Here is a 23,033-nt window from a genome sequence, read left to right as displayed (position 1 = left end):
TACATTAAATAAACTGTTGCAATTTCAATTACAAGATTACAAGAGTCTTATAACTACAAGAGTCTTATAACTACAAGAGTCTTATAACTACAAGAGTCTTATAACTACAAGAGTCTTATAACTGCAAGAGTCTTATAACTACATGAGTCTTATAACTACAAGAGTCTTATAACTACAAGAGTCTTATAACTACAAGAGTCTTATAACTACAAGAGTCTTATAACTACATGAGTCTTATAACTACAAGAGTCTTATAACTACATGAGTCTTATAACTACAAGAGTCTTATAACTACAAGAGTCTTATAACTACAAGAGTCTTATAACTACAAGAGTCTTATAACTGCAAGAGTCTTATAACTACATGAGTCTTATAACTACAAGAGTCTTATAACTACAAGAGTCTTATAACTACAAGAGTCTTATAACTACAAGAGTCTTATAACTACAAGAGTCTTATAACTACAAGAGTCTTATAACTACAAGAGTCTTATAACTACAAGAGTCTTATAACTACAAGAGTCTTATAACTACAAGAGTCTTATAACTACATGAGTCTTATAACTACAAGAGTCTTATAACTACATGAGTCTTATAACTACAAGAGTCTTATAACTACAAGAGTCTTATAACTACAAGAGTCTTATAACTACAAGAGTCTTATAACTGCAAGAGTCTTATAACTACATGAGTCTTATAACTACAAGAGTCTTATAACTACAAGAGTCTTATAACTACAAGAGTCTTATAACTACAAGAGTCTTATAACTACAAGAGTCTTATAACTACAAGAGTCTTATAACTACAAGAGTCTTATAACTACATGAGTCTTATAACTACAAGAGTCTTATAACTACATGAGTCTTATAACTACAAGAGTCTTATAACTACAAGAGTCTTATAACTACATGAGTCTTATAACTACAAGAGTCTTATAACTACATGAGTCTTATAACTACAAGAGTCTTATAACTACATGAGTCTTATAACTACAAGAGTCTTATAACTACAAGAGTCTTATAACTACATGAGTCTTATAACTACAAGAGTCTTATAACTACAAGAGTCTTATAACTACACGAGTCTTATAACTACAAGAGTCTTATAACTACAAGAGTCGTATAACTACATGAGTCTTATAACTACATGAGTCTTATAACTACATGAGTCTTATAACTACAAGAGTCTTATAACTACAAGAGTCTTATAACTACAAGAGTCTTATAACTGCAAGAGTCTTATAACTACATGAGTCTTATAACTACAAGAGTCTTATAACTACAAGAGTCTTATAACTACAAGAGTCTTATAACTACAAGAGTCTTATAACTACAAGAGTCTTATAACTACATGAGTCTTATAACTACAAGAGTCTTATAACTACAAGAGTCTTATAACTACAAGAGTCTTATAACTGCAAGAGTCTTATAACTACATGAGTCTTATAACTACAAGAGTCTTATAACTACAAGAGTCTTATAACTACAAGAGTCTTATAACTACAAGAGTCTTATAACTACATGAGTCTTATAACTACAAGAGTCTTATAACTACAAGAGTCTTATAACTACAAGAGTCTTATAACTACAAGAGTCTTATAACTACAAGAGTCTTATAACTACAAGAGTCTTATAACTACAAGAGTCTTATAACTGCAAGAGTCTTATAACTACATGAGTCTTATAACTGCAAGAGTCTTATAACTACATGAGTCTTATAACTACAAGAGTCTTATAACTACAAGAGTCTTATAACTACAAGAGTCTTATAACTACAAGAGTCTTATAACTACAAGAGTCTTATAACTGCAAGAGTCTTATAACTACATGAGTCTTATAACTACAAGAGTCTTATAACTACAAGAGTCTTATACAAGAGTCTTATAACTACATGAGTCTTATAACTACAAGAGTCTTATAACTACAAGAGTCTTATAACTACAAGAGTCTTATAACTACAAGAGTCTTATAACTGCAAGAGTCTTATAACTACATGAGTCTTATAACTACAAGAGTCTTATAACTACAAGAGTCTTATAACTACAAGAGTCTTATAACTACAAGAGTCTTATACAAGAGTCTTATAACTACAAGAGTCTTATAACTACAAGAGTCTTATAACTACAAGAGTCTTATAACTACAAGAGTCTTATACAAGAGTCTTATAACTACAAGAGTCTTATAACTACAAGAGTCTTATAACTACAAGAGTCTTATAACTACAAGAGTCTTATAACTACAAGAGTCTTATAACTGCAAGAGTCTTATAACTACATGAGTCTTATAACTACAAGAGTCTTATAACTACAAGAGTCTTATAACTACAAGAGTCTTATAACTACAAGAGTCTTATAACTACAAGAGTCTTATAACTACAAGAGTCTTATAACTACAAGAGTCTTATAACTACATGAGTCTTATAACTACAAGAGTCTTATAACTACATGAGTCTTATAACTACAAGAGTCTTATAACTACAAGAGTCTTATAACTACATGAGTCTTATAACTACAAGAGTCTTATAACTACATGAGTCTTATAACTACAAGAGTCTTATAACTACAAGAGTCTTATAACTACATGAGTCTTATAACTACAAGAGTCTTATAACTACAAGAGTCTTATAACTACACGAGTCTTATAACTACAAGAGTCTTATAACTACAAGAGTCGTATAACTACATGAGTCTTATAACTACATGAGTCTTATAACTACATGAGTCTTATAACTACAAGAGTCTTATAACTACAAGAGTCTTATAACTACAAGAGTCTTATAACTACAAGAGTCTTATAACTACAAGAGTCTTATAACTACATGAGTCTTATAACTACATGAGTCTTATAACTACAAGAGTCTTATAACTACAAGAGTCTTATAACTACAAGAGTCTTATAACTACATGAGTCTTATAACTACATGAGTCTTATAACTACATGAGTCTTATAACTACAAGAGTCTTATAACTACAAGAGTCTTATAACTACAAGAGTCTTATAACTGCAAGAGTCTTATAACTACATGAGTCTTATAACTACAAGAGTCTTATAACTACAAGAGTCTTATAACTACAAGAGTCTTATAACTACAAGAGTCTTATAACTACAAGAGTCTTATAACTACATGAGTCTTATAACTACAAGAGTCTTATAACTACAAGAGTCTTATAACTACAAGAGTCTTATAACTGCAAGAGTCTTATAACTACATGAGTCTTATAACTACAAGAGTCTTATAACTACAAGAGTCTTATAACTACAAGAGTCTTATAACTACATGAGTCTTATAACTACAAGAGTCTTATAACTACAAGAGTCTTATAACTACAAGAGTCTTATAACTACAAGAGTCTTATAACTACAAGAGTCTTATAACTACAAGAGTCTTATAACTACAAGAGTCTTATAACTGCAAGAGTCTTATAACTACATGAGTCTTATAACTGCAAGAGTCTTATAACTACATGAGTCTTATAACTACATGAGTCTTATAACTACATGAGTCTTATAACTACATGAGTCTTATAACTACAAGAGTCTTATAACTACAAGAGTCTTATACAAGAGTCTTATAACTACAAGAGTCTTATAACTACAAGAGTCTTATAACTACAAGAGTCTTATAACTACAAGAGTCTTATAACTACAAGAGTCTTATACAAGAGTCTTATAACTACAAGAGTCTTATACAAGAGTCTTATAACTACAAGAGTCTTATAACTACAAGAGTCTTATAACTACAAGAGTCTTATAACTACAAGAGTCTTATACAAGAGTCTTATAACTACAAGAGTCTTATAACTACAAGAGTCTTATAACTACAAGAGTCTTATAACTACAAGAGTCTTATAACTATAAGATCTGAAGATCACATTTCATCCGTCACAAAAACAGGCCAAAATTGCAAATATTTAATTTCATTTTCTAATGCTTTTTAATCGCAATAATAATTGTAAAATAATGAATGATTAAATGTTCTGAATAGTTAAAATGTACATTGTCTCTGTAATATTTTCAGTTCCTTGAATTCTTTCTTTTGCCTAAAACGTCAAAGTCAGTGCCACCACAAAGTTTATCTGTGTCACTCACATCTGTTGACATCATGGAAACAGTTTAAAACCCCCAAAGTAAACAAGGAGGAATTGTCTTCTCTTCACTTGAGTTTTCCCCTGCCACATATCCCCGCCCACTTCCCTCTTCTGTAAAATGACACTGAATGACACATGTTTGGCTCCAAAATGACACGTAACCACTTTTCAAAAATAAAAGCAAGTAAGTGACAATCTGCTGCTTGAAATATAATAAACATGATGAACATGTTTGAAAACATAAACACATAAAGTTGACTTACTGCTGAAGCTCTTTGAGGGACAGGGTGATCTTGAGGCTGTGTCCGAGCACGTGCAGAGTGGCCAGGATGTCGGCCCATTGCACCATCTCCCCCAGAGGGCCGCCCTTCAGCACCTTAGGGCTGAACACGTCCCCCGACTCCTCCGTCAGAAAGCCCACGTGCACCAGGATCTGAAGCAAACCCAGAAAAAGTCACTCAAATCTCACTTCTATTCATCACTGTGAGACGTGTGACAGTTAAAAAACACACACATAGAGAATGACAAACAATACGGTGATAAACAGTGGCTGCAGCTTTCGGGTTTGGGTGATATTAGGTGATCCATTATAAAGAAATCAAGACCCAGTGGATGTTTGGAAATCCTTTTACTGGTGCCAGGATATGCTGTGTCTCGTGATGATAGGCTCCGCAGTGAAGATGAACAAAAGGAAGATTGATCTCTGTGCTAAATCAAGCAAAAGTAGGTGTACATAATGAGCTCCAAGTGCAGAGGATATACATCCACAGATATAACAGAGAAGAACTCAGTTATGCAAACACTGGACTAAGGTGAAGCCCAATTTAAAGCACGTAGATGACTTAGGAGGAGGCAGATGTAGCATGAATTTGACCTTGAATAGTGAGAAAAAACATACTTTCACCTCGAATGTTACACAGTGCAGCATTAAAACTGTCCAGCTCAAGTTACAAGTCAGATCTGTGGATAAAGCCTGGTGTTTTTCTAGTAATAAAAGCCTTTTCTAGTAGTTGTTGAATAAGTGCATTGGGACCCCTTTATATATATAAGGGGTGGCAAAGGCGGTTAGCACTCTTGCCTCCCAAGAAGGAGATCATGGGTTCGATTCCCGGACCAGACCAACATCACATGATCTCTCTGGGTGGAGTCTGCATGTTCTCCCCGTGTTACCGTGGGTTCTCTCCGGGTTCTCCGGCTCCTCCCACCGTCCAAAGACATGCAAGTGTTAGGTCAAATTGGTGACTCTAAATTGGCCCTAGTGAATGAATGTGAGAGTGAACTGTCTGTAATGTCTATGTCTCTGTGTTGGCCCTGCAACAAGTTGGCCAATGTCCAGGGTGTACCCCGCCTAAGGCCCGAAGTCACTGGGATAGGCTCACCCGCGAACAAGCGGTAGAAAATGGATGGATGGATGGATGGGACCCCTTTATAATAAGATAAACACTCTTAATAGAAAAGCTCTTATAAACAAAACTCTTATAGACAAAACCTCTTATAATATAATAATAAAGAATAGAAAGAAAAAATAAAGTAAAATAAGCCAAAAATAATAATAATAGTGGCAAAAGTAAACACTCAGTTATATGCACATGAATATGACATTATTGCGTATGAGTATGACAGTATTACACATGATTAAGTCAGTATAATACGGTAACTACACTTTAATTGGACTTAATAAAGCATGAACAAAGACTCAAAGATAATGAGCAGATAGTTTAATAAGAATAATTCTGGCTTAGCGTTTGAAATCAGAAAAGGTTTATTAAAGACATAAAGTGATACTAGTAGGTTTAATGTCATACTGTGGAACGTTTCAACCAAAGCCTTGTGTATCTGCTCCCTCCATAACTTTGTGCATATGTTAAAAACTCAAACTAAAAATGTACAGTATTCTCTGCGATCTCAACATTTTCTGTGCCAAATGTTCTGCAGAGACCGATAAAGTAGCATTGAGATATTCTGCTCCCTCAACAGTTTGGAAAGTAAAAAGTCAGTTTAAATCTATTCTGAAAGTTTGGAAATGGTATGTAAATGTTTTTAGGGATTTACATATTTTGTGATTGCCTAAATGTGTTAATTGTTGTGACTGATCTGTGCTGCTCATATTTATGGGACTTTTATGGGGGGGAAAAAAAGAAAGAAAGACATCTCCACGGAGACAAGCAGGTGGTGGACGCTACACAGAGACAGTTATTTAGAGCAGCTTATGAAATTATTAGGAAAAACAAAAATCCCCATTAGACGAAGACATGACGACAATAACAATCAAATTCAGGAGAGACACATTTGTTGTTGCTTTCAGACTTTCTTCATTTGCATTTTATATTTCAGAGTTAATGTGCAAAACAGCTAAGTGCCATTTTAAAAGTGAAAAGTTAATGATAAAACGCTATCAGAGGCTTGTACTTTTGTTATAGTCATGTTTTCAAAAGCCAAAAGATGCGAAACGTAGATGAAATTAAACTTTTTCTCTTCCTTTTCCTGAAACTATCCACTCCTATTGAACAATTAGGTTGTAATATTATGTGAAGATAAAACAAGGTCTTCAGATGTTCAGATTATAATTTGTGACATTAAAGCAATTTATTTCGTAGTTTCTGGGAGCAACTTTTAGAAAACGTTTTAATATTCACTTTCATTAATAAAAGTAGATGTTTTGCCAGGCTCCAAGACATAAAACAAAACTTCCCATGAAATCTGCACAGCACGAATCCAATTCCAACAAAATACAATCTCGAACGTGAAAAAATGGGAACGCAACTGGAGCGACCGAGGAACAATTGATATGCATAAGGGTAAACCAGCAGGCTAACGGCTCACAGCGAGGGGAATTTGTATGCATTTAAACCTCTTATGAAATTAACTTTACTTTAACAGATGGTAGCGTTTATTTTTGCATTCAATTTCTTCTGGCTCCAAAACTTCAAAGATAGGTCGACTCCAACCATGTACCGCTGCCAGGCAATGCTTTGATTTAGCTTTAACTCTTGACAAACTCGCTGGAGGTGAAAACATACTTTACGCTTGTCAAAATATCCCTCCCAAACAGCTGCAGCTTTCACTATAATTCAACGGACCGTGTTTTTTCCTTATCCCGGGGTAAGCATCTAACTTAAATATGAGTTGCGTTTCATGTATAATCTGCATAATTTAACATATATAGCAGATAAAAGAGAGGTGTACTGTTTAGGACCATGGACAGCTCCTCGCCTGGATCTTTCTGCTGAATCAGCAGCAGCCAGCGAGGGCATTTGTGATTCATAAAACGTAGAGAAAAAAAAAAAAAAAATCACGCTGGTGTCAATATTACACATCACCTGGACTGGAAGGGGTGAATAAAAGTGTTCAGTTTTTTTTGTCAACGCCAAATGAGCCAAAAGTTATAGTAAATTGGGATCTCAAAATGTACTGGAAACAATTTTGCAAAATAAAGATGCCATAACATTAATGATGCCATGAATTCAGAATTTTTGCCAGATTTTTATTTATTTTTTTGGTTTAAAAAAACAACACACAAACAAAACTGTAGGCGCAAGGCAGTTCACATTAAGCCTCTGGAGGTGGAGGGCTGCTGCAGTTCAATCACTCCCACAAGTGTATGTTGTCATGGTGTTCTTGAGCATCCCTTGTGTTATCTTTGGGTCAGGCTGAATAATGTCTTTTATGTTTAAAAGAAAAAGTGTTTCAACCCACGCACTAAATTAGAGGGTAGCACAAGCGTTAAGTGGCCAATTGAGGAAGAGATGGTTAAACAAATGACAATGCGCTCAATTTGTTTTTGATTGATTTTGAAGTAAATACGGCTTTATGTGAGAGAGATAACTTGAAAATATGATATGATCTAATATTTTTGTGAGAAAAAGATACATTATGAAATTCATTATCCATCCATCAATGATTCAAACTTTATTTATACAACACATACAGGGATTGAAATACGACTTTTAAGTACTTTACACTTGTTAAAAATAATCAATGGACACACCCAACCCACCACCCTGTCACCACAATCCACACATGTAAAACACACACACACACACATTAAAATCGTGAGTATGAGGCTGAGTGCAGATAAACCAGTTGAGAAAACACCATCAGAGGTCAAATCAGTTACTTCTGCACTATGTAACTTTTTTATGTAACGTCTGCCACCCACTTGTCTCCATGGAGATGCAATTGCGTCACAGTCTACAGTATCTTTCAGGCTACCAGGCCAAGTTACAGGTCACTTCTGTGGTAAGGTGACCCAGCACACAGAAAGAATGCATGTTTTTGTGTACATTTGAGCCAAAGTCATGAAATAAATGCATATTATGAAACATTCCAGGCAGCAGGATCTCCAGGGAGACAGGTTGAGGAGCTTCTACCATAAACGTAACATAGTGCACCTTTAGATAAAAATAAAAAGGATAAAAAAGATGATGTAACTTCCACAAACATCAACAGCAGCCTCCTCTCTAGTCTCTAAAAGCCCGTTCTCACACAGTGTCCGTGGGCCTGATTCAGCTCACTTACAAAACCCATGGAAGACAAATGCATTTCTGTTTCAAGTGCTTTTTACATTTTAAGCCTCTCAGAAGTTTCAATGGATTTGTTCTGCTTTGAGTGACATGTACAATAGCTGCATCACATTCTCTTCACGCAAATTATCCAAGGGAAAAGACGTAACAGCATTTCCAAGTTAGAGAGCGGCAGTGTGCAATTTAAAAGCTTTTTTCTTTAGCTGCAGTGATTGAGCCAGAGCATCTAGAAACCACAAGGCGATATGAGAACGCCTGGCACCCTGCAGACACAAGGAAGAATCACTATGGAGACGTTCAAAGAGCAAAGCGGCTGCGAGAAAGTAGAGCTCGTTTGGAACATTCAGACGACTATTTACGCTTGCAGTGTGCGAGTTTTGTACAAGTAGGCGCTCAAGTGATGTAATATACAAGTAGGAGTTCAAAGGTGTGTTACTTGTGTTTGAAGGTGTTTGTGTTTGATGGATATGTGTAGTTTGAATGAAAAAGAGCAAATATTGACGTAACATTACGCCCTCTGGAAGTACAAAACAGAACAAAACGCCCTGTCTTATATGTGTCATATTATATACAAAACCTGAAACTCTTTTATTATTTAAGAAGGACAAGTTTAATATGTAAACTGTGAACTGGGGATGTCACAATATCACATTTTTAGTGTTACGATTACTGTGAGAACAAACAAACACAATTGAACTATTATTCACGATTGTTGAGACTGGGACGAAACAACAGTGAAATCTTTAAATTTCTTGTTACTATTCTTCAATTTTGTGACTGGCTTTACAAAATTGTACTTTCTGAAGACAAAATAAAGTGAAATTAGACAGAAACCACCAGATAAAAAGGTTAGTTACGTTTAGGTCTATTTTTTGGATGATAGATTGGGAGCACTTGTGAAAATGTCCTGTAAATGTCATCCGCGAAGGTTTAATCGACGGCTTTTAAGAGTTAGCCCTATCATTATCTCCTCATGTGGGAACAAACTGTGTGCCAAGCAGAGAAGCTGACGAGAGAAAGTGTCAAAGTGTTAGTCCAACAAATGTTTCGGCTAATGCGCCAACATAAAAGCAACAAATGATCCCAAACATCCCGAGCTTTCAAACCAAATGAGCTGCTGTTAGTTTTTCAAGCACTTGAGTTGAGTACTTAGTATGGAACGATAACATTTTATTCATTGTAAACCTATACTGCTTTAAAATGACTTGATAATAAAAACAGTAACAACAAGATTACCGGTAATCAAACACAAATAAGTCAATTCAAATAAAACTGTGAACAAGTTAATGACGAGGGAACACCTACTGTATCTGTATGTAACATGGATAAACTCTCTCTTTCTCCTTTCTCCTTCAACGTTTCTATTTTTGTCCTCCTTTTTGGATTTTCTGGCCTGAAGGACTCACAGGACAATGTCAGAGCTGGATTCAAACTCACAACTCTGCGGCCGACTGCCCATGGAGCCTGGCATGCAGCGGATGGCGCTCCTTTAATGTTTCAAACCAGATCTCGTTGGTTATAAAAAAGAAATAAAGACAGGCTTTCGCTGACAGAAGATTGAGTGTAGAGCTCTCGATTTAAAAGACCCAAGCTGATCATTGAAGATTTGAAATGACAGAATCTCAGTCTCATATAAAATGTTATTGCACTGTCCAAGTAAGATAAGATAAGATAAGATATTCCTTTATTGTCCCACATGGGGAAATTTCATTGGTGCAACGCAGGTAGATACAGAGATAGATACAGAAGAACAGATCACTTATAGGAAGTCTGAAAAACACTTTCAGTAGAAGATCTCCTATAAATAAACAAAAACTCCCATAGACAAATAAATAAATAAATACCATTGCATGTGATCCCGACAGTAATTGCACATGAATATGTGTCACGACAGCACATAGATTGCACATGGATTTCACAGTAATTGCACATGAATTGCACATGAATTGCACAGTAATTGCACATGAATTCCAACAGCAATTGCACATACGACAGAATTGCACATCAGTATTAGGTTAGGTCAGTATTGCGACGGGATAACGTGACGATCTCCGGGTAAGACGACTGTTCTCTGCAGTTTCATGAGTTCCTCCTTTGTGGAAACGCGGTACGGCGCCGGCCGGGGGGCGGGGCCGGAGCCGGGGGGCGGGGCCGGAGCCGCCGGAGCCGGGGGGCGGGGCCGGAGCCGGGGGGCGGGGCCGGAGCCGGGGGACTCAGAGCCAAAACACATCGCAACGACACGACGAAAACACTCAATCCAGCCGAATAAAGTCAAAACAAGTTAATTTAAAGCGATTCCAGTTTGTGTCCCGATCGTTCGTGAAGTTCCTCTTTCATATAAACGTGTATATAAACGTGTACCGACGACACGCCGTACTTTAGCGCGGCCGGAGGGCGCGGGGGGGGCTGGTGGGCTCGCTCGGAGCTAGCTCACGTCACAACAACACAACGAACGCAACGAAAAACACTCAAATCCAGCCGAAAAAAGTCAAAAACAGTTGAATTAAAAAACTATTCCAGCGCGTGTCCCTATCATACAGTAAAATAGAAAAAATATACTAACTATATTTACAAAATATAGGAGATAAAGCACAATAAGTGTGAGAAAGAAGAGAGAGCGTTTACACCGGGCTGCCAGCTACAGACCTGCAGCCAGCCCATGTCACAGGCTCCTCTCATGTCTGGCCAATACCGTGTCCACCGTGACCCTCCAGGATTTAACGGCTTTAAGGCTTTATTTTGCATTCAAGTCACGTTTTGAGTTTTGAAGTTTTTTTTTTAAGGTTTGTAAAACAGAAAATGAACAGTATTGAGGTTTAAGCTTTTGCCTCTACAATGAGGAATGAGGTGGACAAAACGAACACCACTCCCTGTGCCGGGGACAGGAGATAACAGTTGGTGCCATTTTAGACTGATGGGGGGAGAAAGAGGAGGGAGGTGCACGGTGCTCCTATCTATCTACCTATGTATTTATGTTTATGATGATTTATTTTATTAATCTATTTTTAAAGTGTATCTATTTTTAAAGTGAAAGTGTAATTATTCAGTTTTTTATTGATTGATTGAATTGATTGAATTGTATTTATTGCATTTAATGTATTTATTTTATTTATTTATTTATTCAATGTATTTATTTTATTTATTTTATTTATTTTATTTATTTTATTTATTTTATTTATTTTATTTATTTTATTTATTTTATTTATTTTATTTATTTTATTTATTTTATTTATTTTATTATTTATGTATTTATTGTATTGTATTTATTTTATTTTGTGTTCACTGCTGACAGCTTCGTAGTATGCAGCTTTAGTCTGAGTTATGCCGCTTTAAACATTTCCAAAAACTGTCTTAACTTTCAAAAAAACTTCAAAGAATCTACATAGAAATCTCAAACAGTCAACCAGCGTAAGTTCACACAAATTCATTCATATACTTAATAAAAAAGAACGTTCTTAACCACAGATGCGTGTAATAAGTTCTGTCGGGTCCACGTGACTCACCCTCTTCTGCTCTCTCCACTGTGTGCGCAGCTTGTCGTGGACTCGTCGAGCGGCCGACGCCCACTGCGCGGCGAGCATACGGATCCTTCGCTTCATGAAGTTCAGAGACTCCTTCCTGGTGCCCACCTGCTCCAGAAGAGGCCCCACATCAAACTGGAAGTCAGCCTGAGAGGAAAACAAGAACATGTTCTCAGGTAAAGGTCATCTGCGCTCATACATTAAAACGACTCGACCTGCAGCCACGGGGAAAGGGAACGAGTCTGTGAAGCTGAGAAATGTAGTGCCGCTATCACAAAGGGCATGTCCAGATTATTTGGAATTGAAAAGCAAGATTATTCAGGTCACAACAAAACCGTAACAACTGAACAAATAAGCAAAATAACACCATAACACCATACCAGCTCCAGAAAAGTCTACATAGATCTAAAGTGCTTTTTTGTCTCTTTATGTCACATTACCTTTATAGTACACTACTTAATTACATCGAAAGTTTGATTTTATGAAACAGTTTGCATGCTAGAGGAATGGTTATGTATTAGACCATGTGAACGAAAGAAAAATAAGGTTTGGTTATAGAATAATTGTGAATATTTGTACAACTGTGACGTTTCTTCTGGCAGTAACTGTAGCACAAACATGTGATATTGACATCCCAAGGGAGAAAATTTAGTGTGAAAAAATGATATACAATTATTTTCACCATGACCAAATCACAGTGAAACCCTTAATTTACACAGTCTTTAGTTTGCAACCCACTTTATCAAACCAAACTTCATAAAGGATAGAATGAGACATATATCTTGGTCCCTGGGTAATACTTCTCCATGTTGAAAAATGCAGATAAATGCTTGTACAAGTCGGGAAAAGAAATCGAGAACCTTGCAATAGCTGCTGCCCGACATCCACCTCTCTATATATCACTGCTAGATATACAGTACTTTATTAAACCCCCGAGCTCTTCGACTAAACATCACTACATTTACAAGTTTACTGTCACTTGTCCATAGAAAAGCAGTGAACAGATCCCTACCGTTTAATTAAATTCCCGTTTAACGTTATTCAGCTAAAGTAAAAAGAAAAGAAAGTTAAAAAATAACATTATTTTCTAGCAAACAAACTACATTTAGCCTTTGGGATGGCTAACAACATCAAATATTACCATTAGCTCCAATAAAGGCTGTTAAAAGTGTACCGTATTTTCCGGACTATAAATCGCACCAGCCAAAAAATGCATAATAGAGAAGAAAAAACATATATAAGTGGCACTGGAGTATGAAATGCGGTTGCAAGTGGGAAATAACAAATAATATCACATATAAATCGCTCCGAAGTATAAGTATAAGTCGCACCCCGGCCCAAACTATGAAAAAAGGTGCGGAAAATAGGGTACAACCAGCGACTTTATTATTGGTGACATCAAAATCCTGACAATCCTAGCTTAAAAAACACATGAACGCAACCTCAACTTCTCATCCTGGAAACCTGAGCGCCCGAGGACCACCGCACGATCGCACACTCCCCCCCCCCTCCCCCTCCCCCTCCCCCACTGACCAGGAAGACCGCCACGTGTAAAAATCAGCTAAATCAATGCGGGACGGGATCGCTGTGGACTAACCAGCAGAAAGCAGCTGTGATCATAAGTGAGAGAACAGCCTGGGGCGTCGGCCTGAGGGTGTCCTGCCTGGTGATATTTACCCCTCTCCTCATGATCACTGCATCGCTCACTCAGAGTATCCAACTGTCTTTAGTGCACACTCCGCACAAAAAAAAAAAAAAAACACCCCAGAATCACAGAGTAAATCAATACGCGAGCAGCATCTCACAATGCAGGTGAAGTATTCCTCTCAAGCGCACGCGGCCCGAGGGATCAGTTCGCTCGCAATTAGACCCAGGCTGTACAGCGGACGCACAGACGGGCCCCGAGTGGCTCAAAGAACAAACAATACAGGTGAGATCTGCGGAGAGGCGAGCGCGTGACAGTAAAAGACGTGTTATTCAAGGTATTTTTCTTATTTGAGCATTAAAAACATAAGTACAGGATAGATACTTCTCATTCCATACTGTGTGGCATGTCAGGTAAAGTAGTAACATATCCAGAGCGCTATGTCAATCATCATAAAAAATGTTGTGTGTGATATATATAGTTCCAGAAAATATCACGGCCGATAAAGGACAAAGTAACTCAAAAATCCCAGTAAATCCAAGTGAGCCATATTGTTAAAATCGTGAGCAGAATGAATCATTTTTGAGTTGTATTTGTTCCTTTTTCAACCTTCTAAAGCTGAAATATTAATACAGTACCAAGCAATAACAAAAGGTTTCTTGTTAGTTCAAATATTGTTCCAGTTTTCAATGGAATAGTCAATATAGTAAAAGACCTACAGTGACGACACCCGTGGATCATATTATAATTTGGACATTTTAAATTGCAATATTGATCTTAAAGTACAAAGAATAAGCCCAAACATGCATGAATCAGTCCAAACACAGCTCCGGGCGGTTTAATGAGAAGGAAAAACAATTATAATATAGTTAAAAGCTGCTAAAAGTCGATTTTACATAATAGATTTCCTTTAAGGTTCTGGTTCAGTTAGTCTTTTTTAAGCCTGGTGGAACCTGAGACAGTTACTAGGCAGTACTAGCACAAAGAAGTATTTGAAAACAACTGGATTAGTCAAAAAAGTTTTGGCAGGCATGAATATTACACATATACACATAACACAGCAACGACCTAGGAAAAATACAGAATTATGAATTTTATGACAAGAATTGTAATTTATGTTTTAATAATCAAATCCTTTATGTACAAAGAATTGACTACTACTACTACTACTACTACTACTACTACTACTACTACTACTACTACTACTACTACTACTACTACTACTACTACTACTACTACTACTACTACTACTACTACTACTACTACTACTACTACTACTACTACTACTACTACTACTACTACTACTACTACTACTTATCCAGAATGAGACATGATAGTTTGTTGTTTGTGGAGGAAATTGTGATACATTAAAAAGTTGCAGCCGTACAGCTTAGAAAGAAATACTGCTCAGTGTTCAAATATCGCACACCACATATATTTGAACACTGGTACAGAAAAGAGAAAAAATAAATACTAGTACTCAGCCCTACTCCTCCTATTTCACTATCCTGTTCAAAACACACCAAACATTTGACCAAAACAATCTTTTTAAAAAATTGAGAAACATCAAAAGAACAGCTCAGACCGGCAGAGGAAGTGAAACTGCAGCAGACTAACTGGAAACGACATTTACTTTCTCCCTGAGGCCATTGATCAACTACTCTGAGCTCCAGAGTTATTCTAGTGGAAGTGATGGATGCTCTGTTTCATTGTAAACACCACGTGTGAATATGTTTCAGCCGTGTTGTTAAAGTCAAGTTGTGCTGCACGTTTAGGCTGTGCTACCAGTGACAGTGTAATACATTATATATCACAAGTTACAGCACTAAAAAAATGACAATATTACTATCCCAGCAATACTTTTGAGTTACTTTGTTCATAACGTTTCCAACTATCATAGATCGCCACAGCTGTAAATCTACTTTCACTTGTACTTCACTGATACAAGCATTTGAAATATTTCACTGCCAAAACACTTACAATTATTCATAAAACTGGAGTTACACAGATGGTCAGTCCTATATTTATGTATATGCTGTGCAGATTAGGACCACTGGACACAGTTAGTAATGGGCAGTGAGTCTCTGGTCAGTGTAACGAGCCGGTCACTGCTGCGGACAAGGCGTGGCCACTGGACCCACATGGAGCCACGTTTCTTCCTCGTCTGTGTCTGTGGAAGTGTGTAGTAAGTGTGTAGGTGAAGAGCACGGTGTGGAGCGGAGGAGCAGAGGCCCCGGAGCCAGTGTGAATGACGAGCCGTGCAGAGCTCAGAGGGCCCCCGCTCGCAGAGAGCAGGGGCCGCCTGGAGAGGCCCCGGGACTTGTGACGAGTGTTACTGAGTTACAAGTGATATGCCCATTTTCAACTCAGTGATGCGTTATATTACTGCGTTAGTGAAAAATACAATGTACTTTATTACTGTTGTGCGTTACTGCCACACCAAAAGCCTCTCTTCTTTCCTTTATTCTAGTCTTCTTTTCCCTCCTCTTCCTTGACTCTCTTCTTTAGTCTTCTTTTCCCTCCTCTTCCTTGACTCTCTTCTTTAGTCTTCTTTTCCCTCCTCTTCCTTGACTCTCTTCTTTCCTTTATTCTAGTCTTCTTTTCCCTCCTCTTCCTTGACTCTCTTCTTTCCTTTATTCTAGTCTTCTTTTCCCTCCTCTTCCTTGACTCTCTTCTTTCCTTTATTCTAGTCTTCTTTTCCCTCCTCTTCCTTGACTCTCTTCTTTCCTTTATTCTAGTCTTCTTTTCCCTCCTCTTCCTTGACTCTCTTCTTTCCTTTATTCTAGTCTTCTTTTCCCTCCTCTTCCTTTGACTCTCTTCTTTCCTTTATTCTAGTCTTCTTTTCCCTCCTCTTCCTTGACTCTCTTCTTTCCTTTATTCTAGTCTTCTTTTCTCTCCTCTTCCTTGACTCTCTTCTTTCCTTTATTCTAGTCTTCTTTTCCCTCCTCTTCCTTGACTCTCTTCTTTCCTTTATTCTAGTCTTCTTTCCCCTCCTCTTCCTTGACTCTCTTCTTTCCTTTATTCTAGTCTTCTTTTCCCTCCTCTTCCTTGACTCTCTTCTTTCCTTTATTCTAGTCTTCTTTTCCCTCCTCTTCCTTGACTCTCTTCTTTCCTTTATTCTAGTCTTCTTTCCCCTCCTCTTCCTTGACTCTCTTCTTTCCTTTATTCTAGTCTTCTTTTCTCTCCTCTTCCTTGACTCTCTTCTTTCCTTTATTCTAGTCTTCTTTTCCCTCCTCTTCCTTGACTCTCTTCTTTCCTTTATTCTTGTCTTCTTTTCCCTCCTCTTCCTTGACTCTCTTCTTTCCTTTATTCTAGTCTTCTTTTCCCTCCTCTTCCTTTGACTCTCTTCTTTCCTTTATTCTTGTCTTCTTTTCCCTCCTCTTCCTTGACTCTCTTCTTTCCTTTATTCTTGTCTTCTTTTCCCTCCTCTTCCTTGACTCTCTTCTTTCCTTTATTCTAGTCTTCTTTTCCCTCCTCTTCCTTGACTCTCTTCTTTCCTTTATTCTAGTCTTCTTTTCCCTCCTCTTCCTTGACTCTCTTCTTTCCTTTATTCTAGTCTTCTTTTCTCTCCTCTTCCTTGACTCTCTTCTTTCCTTTATTCTAGTCTTCTTTTCCCTCCTCTTCCTTGACTCTCTTCTTTCCTTTATTCTAGTCTTCTTTCCCCTCCTCTTCCTTGACTCTCTTCTTTCCTTTATTCTAGTCTTCTTTTCCCTCCTCTTCCTTGACTCTCTTCTTTCCTTTATTCTAGTCTTCTTTTCCCTCCTCTTCCTTGACTCTCTTCTTTCCTTTATTCTTGTCTTCTTTTCCCTCCTCTTCCTTGACTCTCTTCTTTCCTTTATTCTAGTCTTCTTTTCCCTCCTCTTCCTTTGACTCTCTTCTTTCCTTTATTCTTGTCTTCTTTTCTCTCCTCTTCCTTGACTCTCTTCTTTCCTTTATTCTAGTCTTCTTTTCCCTCCTCTTCCTTGACTCTCTTCTTTCCTTTATTCTTGTCTTCTTTTCCCTCCTCTTCCTTGACTCTCTTCTTTCCTTTATTCTAGTCTTCTTTTCCCTCCTCTTCCTTGACTCTCTTCTTTCCTTTATTCTAGTCTTCTTTTCCCTCCTCTTCCTTGACTCTCTTCTTTCCTTTATTCTTGTCTTCTTTTCCCTCCTCTTCCTTGACTCTCTTCTTTCCTTTATTCTTGTCTTCTTTTCCCTCCTCTTCCTTGACTCTCTTCTTTCCTTTATTCTAGTCTTCTTTTCCCTCCTCTTCATTGACTCTCTTCTTTCCTTTATTCTAGTCTTCTTTTCTCTCCTCTTCCTTGACTCTCTTCTTTCCTTTATTCTAGTCTTCTTTTCTCTCCTCTTCCTTGACTCTCTTCTTTCCTTTATTCTTGTCTTATTTTCCCTCCTCTTCCTTGACTCTCTTCTTTCCTTTATTCTAGTCTTCTTTTCCCTCCTCTTCCTTGACTCTCTTCTTTCCTTTATTCTTGTCTTCTTTTCCCTCCTCTTCCTTGACTCTCTTCTTTCCTTTATTCTAGTCTTCTTTTCTCTCCTCTTCCTTGACTCTCTTCTTTCCTTTATTCTAGTCTTCTTTTCCCTCCTCTTCCTTGACTCTCTTCTTTCCTTTATTCTAGTCTTCTTTTCTCTCCTCTTCCTTGACTCTCTTCTTTCCTTTATTCTAGTCTTCTTTTCTCTCCTCTTCCTTGACTCTCTTCTTTCCTTTATTCTTGTCTTCTTTTCCCTCCTCTTCCTTGACTCTCTTCTTTCCTTTATTCTAGTCTTCTTTTCCCTCCTCTTCCTTGACTCTCTTCTTTCCTTTATTCTAGTCTTCTTTTCCCTCCTCTTCCTTGACTCTCTTCTTTCCTTTATTCTAGTCTTCTTTTCTCTCCTCTTCCTTGACTCTCTTCTTTCCTTTATTCTTGTCTTCTTTTCTCTCTTCTTCCTTGTGTGTTCTATCTCTTTTTTTCTTACAAATGTCCTTTTCGACAGTCATACAATCATGGAATTTTAATTTGGTGTTGTTGTTGTTGTTGTTGTTTTATGGCGGTTGGCATCCAAGTGTTGCATTACCGCCAGACTTTATTCCTCAGACTTTGTCGTAGTCCTAATTTGGTGTTTTAAAATCTGTTCTGTTTTAATTGAACTTTTTGCTTATTTAATAAAGAAAAGAAAAAACAACTAGTAGTTAACTTAAACCTGGCACGTACCATTCTGTTCTTTTTTTTGATTGATGCCCTTGTGTGTTTCCCTGATCAAATAATGATGATGAAGCATCTAAATAAACAAAGACAAACTTAGAATTAAATTCTGTGTTTTCCCTCTTTTTTTTTCTTTCGGCATCCTTATTCTTGCCTTCTTGTTTCTTTATTCTTCATCTCTCTCTACCTTACTTTCTCAACCTTTTTATCCTAATATTTTCTTTCTTTTTTTGCCTCCCCGCTTTTCTTTCTCCTCTTCGCTCCCTTTCACTTCCTTTTCCTTTCCTTTTGGACCTTTTTATTCTCATATTTACTTCCCTCGTTTTTCCTCATCTCTCCCTCCTTTCTTTAGCTTTTTATCCTCCTCCTTTCTTTCTTTCTTTCTTCCCCCCTCTTTCATTTTCCTTCTTCCTCTTTCCTCCTCATTTGTGTAACTTTTTATCCTCTCATCCCTCTTTTTCCTCTTCTCTCACTCCTTTCCTTACATTTAATATCCTTCTTGTCTTCCTTTCTTCCTCTCTCTTTCCTTTTTCCTCTTCTCACCCTACTGTTTCTAGCATTTCATCCTCGTCTTTTCTTTTCTTTCTTTCTCCCTGCCTCTTTTCTTTCCCTCTTCCCTTTCTTCCCTTTTTTCCTCCTTTTCTTTTCTGTTCTCTTCCTCCTTTCTCTAGCTTTTCATCCGCCTTTTGTCTTTCCTTTCTTTCTCCCTCTTTTTCCTCTTCTCTCTTTTCTCTCTACCTTTTTACCCTCCTCCTTTCTTCTTCACGTCCTTATTTTTGTCTTCTCTCCTCTCTCTATCTTTTGATTTATTCCTTCCTCTTTTTCCCTCTTCTCTCCCTCATTCCTCTACTTGTGTTCTTTTCTTACTCCCTCTTTTCTTTTTCTTATTTTCTCCCTCCTTTATATCACCTCGATTTTCTTTACTTCCTCTCCTTTCCTCCTTTCTTTTCCTCTCTCTCCTTTGTTCCTGTCCACGTCTCTAAAGTGGTGCTACCTTTTGTGTAGGAGAATGTTCCGGAGGGGGCGTGGCGCTCTCGTTCCTCCCAGGCAGCGGGGGGCAGAACCACTCCACTTCACTCAGGTAAACAAGGAAAGAACAGTCCGATCCGTCCACTCCGTAGAAGGCGTAGCACGGGTCAGAGGTCCAGCGAGCGCGCATCCACTGTGAGGAAAACACAACCAAACCACAATCACAATGAAATCACACAACAACAAACCCACAATCAACTCACACAACAACAAACCCACAATCAACTCACACAACAACAAAACCACAATCACAACCAAATCACACGACAACAAAACCACAATCAAATCACACAACAAAACCACAATCACAACCAAATCACACGACAACAAAACCACAATCACAATCAAATCACACAACAACAAAACCACAATCAAATCACACAACGACAAAACCACAATCACAACCAAATCACACGACAACAAAACCACAATCACAATCAAATCACACAACAACAAAACCACAATCAAATCACACAACGACAAAACCACAATCACAACCAAATCACACGACAACAAAACCACAATCACAATCAAATCACACAACAACAAAACCACAATCAAATCACACAACGACAAAACCACAATCACAACCAAATCACACGACAACAAAACCACAATCAAATCACACAACAACAAAACCACAATCAAATCACACAACGACAAAACCACAATCACAACCAAATCACACGACAACAAAACCACAATCACAATCAAATCACACAACAACAAAACCACAATCAAATCACACAACAACAAAACCACAATCACAATCAAATCACACGACAACAAAACCACAATCACAATCAAATCACACGACAACAAAGCCACAATCACAATCAAATCACACAACAAAACAACAACAGCAAAACAACAACAAAACCACAATCACAATCAAATCACACAACAACAAAACCACAATCACAATCAAATCACACAACAACAAAACCACAATCAAATCACACAACAACAAACCCACAATCAACTCACACAACAACAAACCCACAATCAACTCACACAACAACAAAACCACAATCACAATCAAATCACACAACAACAAAACCACAATCACAACCAAATCACACGACAACAAACCCACAATCAACTCACACAACAACAAAACCACAATCACAATCAAATCACACAACAACAAAACCACAATCAAATCACACAACAACAAAACCACAATCACAACCAAATCACACGACAACAAAACCACAATCAAATCACAACAACAAAACCACAATCACAACCAAATCACACGACAACAAAACCACAATCACAATCAAATCACACAACAACAAAACCACAATCAAATCACACAACGACAAAACCACAATCACAACCAAATCACACGACAACAAAACCACAATCACAATCAAATCACACAACAACAAAACCACAATCAAATCACACAACGACAAAACCACAATCACAACCAAATCACACGACAACAAAACCACAATCACAATCAAATCACACAACAACAAAACCACAATCAAATCACACAACAACAAAACCACAATCACAATCAAATCACACGACAACAAAGCCACAATCACAATCAAATCACACAACAACAAAACCACAATCAAATCACACAACAACAAAACCACAATCACAACCAAATCACACAACAACAAAACCACAATCAAATCACACAACAACAAAACCACAATCACAACCAAATCACACAACAAAACAACAACAGCAAAACAACAACAAAACCACAATCACAATCAAATCACACAACAACAACAACAAAATCACAACAAAACCACAACACAACTAAAATCTGACCTTTTTGAGCTTTTAACAATGTAATTTTCTTAGGATATAAAGATAGTATGATTCTTCATTTTCTAACAGAATTCTATTTTCTTTTGCAGATGTGTTGTTGTGGTTTATGAATAATTTCTCTGTAGTTACTGGGCATATCCACATATCCACAAAACAATACATATTATTGATACATTTACTCATTCTTTTGCTTCTCAGAGTAGTTTTCAGACATCATATGTGTACTCTTACTTAAATAAAAGTTTCTATGTGAGTAAGTAACAAAACATTAGTTCTCACATCTTCAAATGTCTATTTATCTTTTGAAAATATCAGATTTTGAGCTTTATCTAATGTTTTGTCCTTCAAACTACATAAAATTATAGAGAGACTTATGTAATAGTTTCCCAAAATACTCTTTTAATCCTACTTTTACTTGAGTAATATTATATTGAACAATGAGTACAATGATGTTATATCAGTGTAAACAAACTAAGTTCAAAATGATTAGCAGTAGTCAACGTAAACCCTCATCCAGGAGCGGTCCATGGGTTAGAAAATGACTTTTGTATGGATTTGTATTTATTTATTTATTTCTAATGATGTTTTTCATATGTCTTTGTCTGTTTGGTTATTTTCTTCATAGACAGTGAATCCCCCACAGAGTTATACAGACACCTGCCCCCACTTATGACCCGATATCGATATAAACCTATTTTCTTCACACACAGGCCGTTATAAAGACCTCATACATAAACATAGAAAAATATTAACACATGAAAGAGTTTGTAGCAGCCTTTACCTTCAAGCACATTATTTTACCCTGCCTATTGTTCATCTTTACCTACGTCAGTGCCGCAGCCTATTTTCAGATATGCTAACGTGTGCATGCATTGTCTTTGTATTGTTTATTATCTACATCCACCTGATAAAAAAAAAAAAATGCTTTCAATTTAAAGACCTTTATGCTGGGATAACAAACAGCCTTTAGATACCAAACTGACAGTATGTTGCACCAAGTTTAGGGATAGAAAGGGCAAAGATAGGAGGAGCAGGAGGAGGAGGAGGAGGAGGAGGAATCGCACTTACATCCATCTTGGTGGAACAGTCGGGGAACAGAGGGTCTTTGGGAGTCTCACACTGCCTCGATGGAGCGTCCACATCTGGAGACGAGAAAATGTTTTAGTATAAATCCCTGGCTGAATAAATATTGTATGAACTTGTAAACAGGGTAAATTCTACACAGAATGTGGCAAACAAAGACTTATAAATCTTT

General features: G+C 37.1%; 1 protein-coding gene across 1 annotated transcript in view; it reads right to left on the bottom strand.

Moving 5' to 3' along the window:
• The window catches only part of LOC140357937 (alpha-1,6-mannosylglycoprotein 6-beta-N-acetylglucosaminyltransferase B-like), a 154,478-nt gene that overhangs the window by 77,832 nt on the left and 53,613 nt on the right, over nt 1-23,033 (bottom strand). The window contains exons 5-8 of the mRNA XM_072442524.1: nt 22,847-22,920; nt 19,947-20,114; nt 12,113-12,277; nt 4,350-4,519 (exon numbers count right to left, since the gene is read on the bottom strand). Coding sequence (XP_072298625.1) covers nt 4,350-4,519; nt 12,113-12,277; nt 19,947-20,114; nt 22,847-22,920 — 577 coding nt within the window. The remainder of the gene's footprint in view (nt 1-4,349; nt 4,520-12,112; nt 12,278-19,946; nt 20,115-22,846; nt 22,921-23,033) is intronic.

This window comes from Eucyclogobius newberryi, unplaced genomic scaffold (assembly GCF_026437365.1).
Source record: "Eucyclogobius newberryi isolate DKJ021-1_F unplaced genomic scaffold, fEucNew1.0.hap1 SCAF_13, whole genome shotgun sequence".
Classification (NCBI taxonomy): Eukaryota; Metazoa; Chordata; class Actinopteri; order Gobiiformes; family Gobiidae; genus Eucyclogobius; species Eucyclogobius newberryi.
Note: the sequence above shows the minus strand (reverse complement) of the source record. Positions and strands in the feature narration are given on the sequence as shown.